The sequence below is a fragment of the Aplysia californica genome, unplaced genomic scaffold, assembly GCF_000002075.1.
Source record: "Aplysia californica isolate F4 #8 unplaced genomic scaffold, AplCal3.0 scaffold01293, whole genome shotgun sequence".
Classification (NCBI taxonomy): Eukaryota; Metazoa; Mollusca; class Gastropoda; order Aplysiida; family Aplysiidae; genus Aplysia; species Aplysia californica.
The window spans coordinates 65,424-69,837 of NW_004798563.1; the positions used below are offsets into that span (position 1 = coordinate 65,424).

At 43.9% G+C, this 4,414-nt stretch overlaps 1 protein-coding gene across 1 annotated transcript in view; it reads left to right on the top strand.

The window, feature by feature from the left end:
* LOC101850692 overlaps positions 1 to 4,414 on the top strand; it is a 21,963-nt gene that overhangs the window by 15,508 nt on the left and 2,041 nt on the right. Inside the window, exons 16-21 of the mRNA XM_005112498.3 lie at positions 91 to 217; positions 1,123 to 1,324; positions 2,091 to 2,226; positions 3,065 to 3,175; positions 3,406 to 3,518; positions 4,077 to 4,191. Coding sequence (XP_005112555.1) covers positions 91 to 217; positions 1,123 to 1,324; positions 2,091 to 2,226; positions 3,065 to 3,175; positions 3,406 to 3,518; positions 4,077 to 4,191 — 804 coding nt within the window. The remainder of the gene's footprint in view (positions 1 to 90; positions 218 to 1,122; positions 1,325 to 2,090; positions 2,227 to 3,064; positions 3,176 to 3,405; positions 3,519 to 4,076; positions 4,192 to 4,414) is intronic.

Below are 4,414 nucleotides of genomic sequence, written 5' to 3' on the forward strand. Positions count from 1 at the left end.
CGAATAATAATGATAATAATATTTAATATTAATAATAGTTATTATCATTATAATTATATTATTATAATTTCTATTCTCCGTGCGTCTCAGCTGAGCTGCGTGGACTCCCTGTGCGTCCCCCCCAACGCCAGCAGTAGCTGTACAGCACGCCGCTGTTTGGAGCTGTTCCGACAGGCTGCGGGGACGGACATGGTCTTTGAGGTGGTGGCTACGCAGGGTAAGTTGTTGTTGGTGGTGGTGGTGTTATTGTTGTTGTTGTTTGGACAGGCATGGTCTTTGAGGTGGACGCTACGCAGGGTAAGTTGTTTTTGGTGTTGTTTGGACAGGCATGGTCTTTGAGGTGGACGCTACGCAAGGTAAGCTGTTGTTGTTGTTGTTGTTGTTGTTGTTGTCACTGCAGTGGTGTTTGAGGTGGTCGCTATGCAGGGTAAGCTCTGTGTAATTGTGGCTGTTGTTGTGGCTGTTGTTGTTGTTATTGTCACCTTTTTTTTGTTGCTCTTGTGCAGATTTTAGTTTATTAAGTTTTATGGCATTTGCAACTCAAATTGGTCAAACAAGTTGCAAAGATTCAAGGTTTTACTACAAGAGAATAATATGCAGTTGAAAGAAAAGAGAAATAAGGATGACAGATGGTTGTTGTTGATGTTGTTGTTGATGTTGTTGTTGTTGTTGTTGTTGTTGATGTTGTTGTTGTTGATGTTGTTGTTGATGTTGTTGTTGTTGATGTTGTTGTTGTTGTTGATGTTGTTGATGATGTTGTTGTTGATGTTGTTGTTGATGTAGCAACAGTTGAGCTACAGTGACCATGTAGTGACAAGTGCAGGTTTGTGGCTGCTGTGGACCAGCTGATGATGATTCATTTTTGTCGCCATTCAAGGTTGTGTGTAGAAGAGTGGTCTCCTTAGCTTGTCCTAAATATGTTACCCTATTTGTCTTTCTTCTAGAGATTTTGACTGCTCTGTATCCTAGATTGTTTGAATCTCCTTTATGTTTCTCCATGTAGAGTTGAGAACTGGCAGAGTAGTGCCTTATTGTGTTGCAAGTGCTGTAAATCCTTTACTAAAACTACACTAATCTAGGAACCAAGTGTCTGATGAACTGTCCTGTTCTTTTCCTTCCCAGAGGGAGGAGACATCGTGATAGACCACACCGGCTCTTCTCACGACAGCGGGGCCAGGGCAGAGGCAGCGGGAGGAGGGGGGAGGGAGGGAGGAGAGGAGGAGGAGGAGGTTGTGGAGATCCGAGCACACCGGGTGATCCTGGCCGCTCAGTGTGACTGGTTCCGCCGTGCCTTGCTCAGCGGCATGAAGGAAGCCATCAACAGGTTTGTCTACCACCAGCCTTCTGCCATCTTTGGGAACATTTTACACCCGCATTGCTACCATTTACAGGGATGCCATTTTTCGTTATTTCCGGTTTTTTCCCGATATTTTGGGCATCGTTCATTTGGAACTTTGTTATATTGTTGGAATGATATGATGATGTTTTGTTGCATTTATTGCTTCGTCACATGCTAAATCTAGTCTCGAACAATTTTTCCGTTATTTTTACCAAAGTCTAGTGGCATCTCTGCATTTAGATCATCTGGGAGCAGTTTGGAGACTGCTTCAACGTTGCCTGTTAGGACCAACCCACGCTTGAGGGAGGGGGGGGAGGCACAGGGTCTCAGCAGACAGAAAAACTGTATTAATAATTCTTCCCATGCAGGATTCAAATCTGTGTTTTGGTTGTCCAATGATAAAGAATCGAATTGTTTGGTCACGATGCCAGTCCACCTATGGAGACATAAACAGACATTCTAGGATATAAATCGACAGTACAGGGATGATTCGATTATCTTTTCAGGCAAAGCCCCTTGAGATGCTATTTGTTTAAAAATTTTCAGGCAAAATGGTGGTGACCAACTTTTACCCGTGAGGGCATATTCCCACCCTGTAGCAAGCTCTATGCACAGTACCATCTGTATCATTCCCCCAGCAGACCCTAGAAAACTCAGAAACATTCCCGGCTTCCTGGGAAGCATACAGTGCAAGCAGTAGATTAAGCACCCAAACACTAACAAACTGTCTCATGTTCCTTTCCTCCCACAGAAAGATCGTGGTTCACGACACGAACCCGGAGCTGTTCCGCAAGTTCCTGGAGTCTCTGTACAGCGGCTGTCTGGACACCAGCGGACTGTCCGCCGAGCAACTGGCGGACATGATGACCCTCTGTGATAGATACGAGGTCAGTGTGTCCTTCTCTGTGATAGATACGAGGTCAGTGTCTCCTTCTCTGTGATAGATACGAGGTCAGTGTGTCCTTCTCTGTGATAGATACGAGGTCAGTGTCTCCTTCTCTGTGATAGATATGAGGTCAGTGTCTCCTCCTTCGCAACACTTTGCTACATTCTGGGGAGGAAAAATCCATTTTTTAGTACAGTGATAGACGTTGAAATGGTCTTTGAGTAATTTTTTTGTACTCATGCTGTTGAGTGGGTGATAACTTTTGATAAGACAATTATTCTATACCGGTATGGAATATGTCAAATAGTAATGTAGATACTTTTGACAGCACCAGCTCACATATACACTGCATGTTGCCAGAAACTAGCATGTGGGCTGATAGAAAATTGCTGACATTTTCTGCCCGTCATTAATTCAGCGCTCTTTCCTCACAGCGGTGAACGGGTGCTACGGACTATTATTGCCGAAGCACGCCGCCGGTGTACCGGCACGACGGGCTCAAAGGTTTAAGTCTATTTTCACAAAATTAGGGCAGGGCTCAGAAATTTTTGCAGGGCATACCCAATCTTCCAAGTGCCTTAAGAATATCGCGACCTCAGTGCTTTCTTGTCATATCTCCATTTTTTTTTAAACATTGAAAATGTGACTTCAAGCTCACTCTTTGTTATGAATTGTTTTCAATGTTGAAAAAAATGGAGATATGACAAAAAAGCACTGATGTCGCGATTTGTTAAAGAAAGTGATTTTTGAGAAAAGCCCAAGTTGTGATACGTTGAGCTGCTCCCCTGGGATGTGAGAGTGGGAAGTGGTAACTATGTCTTTGTCTCTTCCCCCCTCAGATGGACAGTTTGAAGCACATCTGTGAGTTTGAGCTCAAGTCTCACCTCGATGAAGACAACGCCTTGTGCCTTCTCAACCTGGCCGACCACCTCAACAGTCGCAGTCTGAGGGTGAGTTGTCTCCCTTGTCACGTTTTCGTCATGCCATGAACGTAGTGAACTGTGAGTTTTTAATATTTGACAAATCTGATCACTGACCTAAGCCAAGCCGTGCAGTGAACTGTTGTGAATGCAACCAGCTTGTGTTTCGTGTGCTCGTATGATCTTATGCAGTTGAGAATGCCGTAAAACTCTTACTAAAACAAAAAAACTTTAAAAAGCGTTTGTTGTGCCGTTGCCAGGACTGGGCTCTGAGCTACGTGGTGGATCACCAACATCTACAGGACAGCGACGTGTTTGACGAACTCCCCGACCACCTCAAGGACGAGGTACAGGACGCCATCGCATGGCAGGGGTGAGTCTGTTCTTCCTGCACACATACACACACACACACACACAGACACTCACACACACACACACGATGGAACGTTTGTTGTCACGTAATTGGATGTTATGAATGCACCGCACATAAAGTTTGGTTTTGTTGAAAGTGCAGTTTATGATCTTCACAAAGTTTGTATAAAATTGTAGTTGTCTTTTATTGTTTAATCTTGATTTCAAAAGTGCAGTTTCTGATCTCCCCAGAGTGATTTCCACAGAGTTTGTAGAAAATTGCTGTTGTTTTTCCTGTTTAATCTTGATGTCAAAAGTGCAGTTTCTCATTTAACCAGAGTTTATGTAAATTAATAAAATGGTTGTAGTTTTTACGCAGAGTTGTAGAAAATTGTTGTAATTTCCCCGTTGATTGTTACTGTGGTGGGTACAGTTTGTGATCTACACAGAGTTTGTACAAAATTGTTGTAGGGGTGGGTACAGTTTGTGATCTACACAGAGTTTGTATAAAATTGTTGTAGGGGTGGGTACAGTTTGTGATCTACACAGAGTTTGTACAAAGTTATTTTTGCTGCCGTAGGTTGGAGTGTCGCAGTCACAGCGGTCGGGGTGCGCCCCTGGAGACACGCAGCTCACTGTCCAGTCTGAGTGAAGTGGACGAGATGGTGGCCAACATTGACATCACTAGGGAGCAGGTGAGTGGGTGGTGAGAGTGGTTTGTCTGAGTGGGTGGTTGGCGGGTGTTCTGGTGTGGTGAGCAAAGTTCTTCTGAGGGACTGCCAGCTCTGGTGTTTGGTCCTGCGTGCCACATTTTAAAGTCCAAAGTGAAAGTGAAAGACTCGAACATTGGATTTTTCACACAAAAACTACCTCCTTTAAACTAAATATGAAACACAATTTTGATCAGTGTTAAGCAAA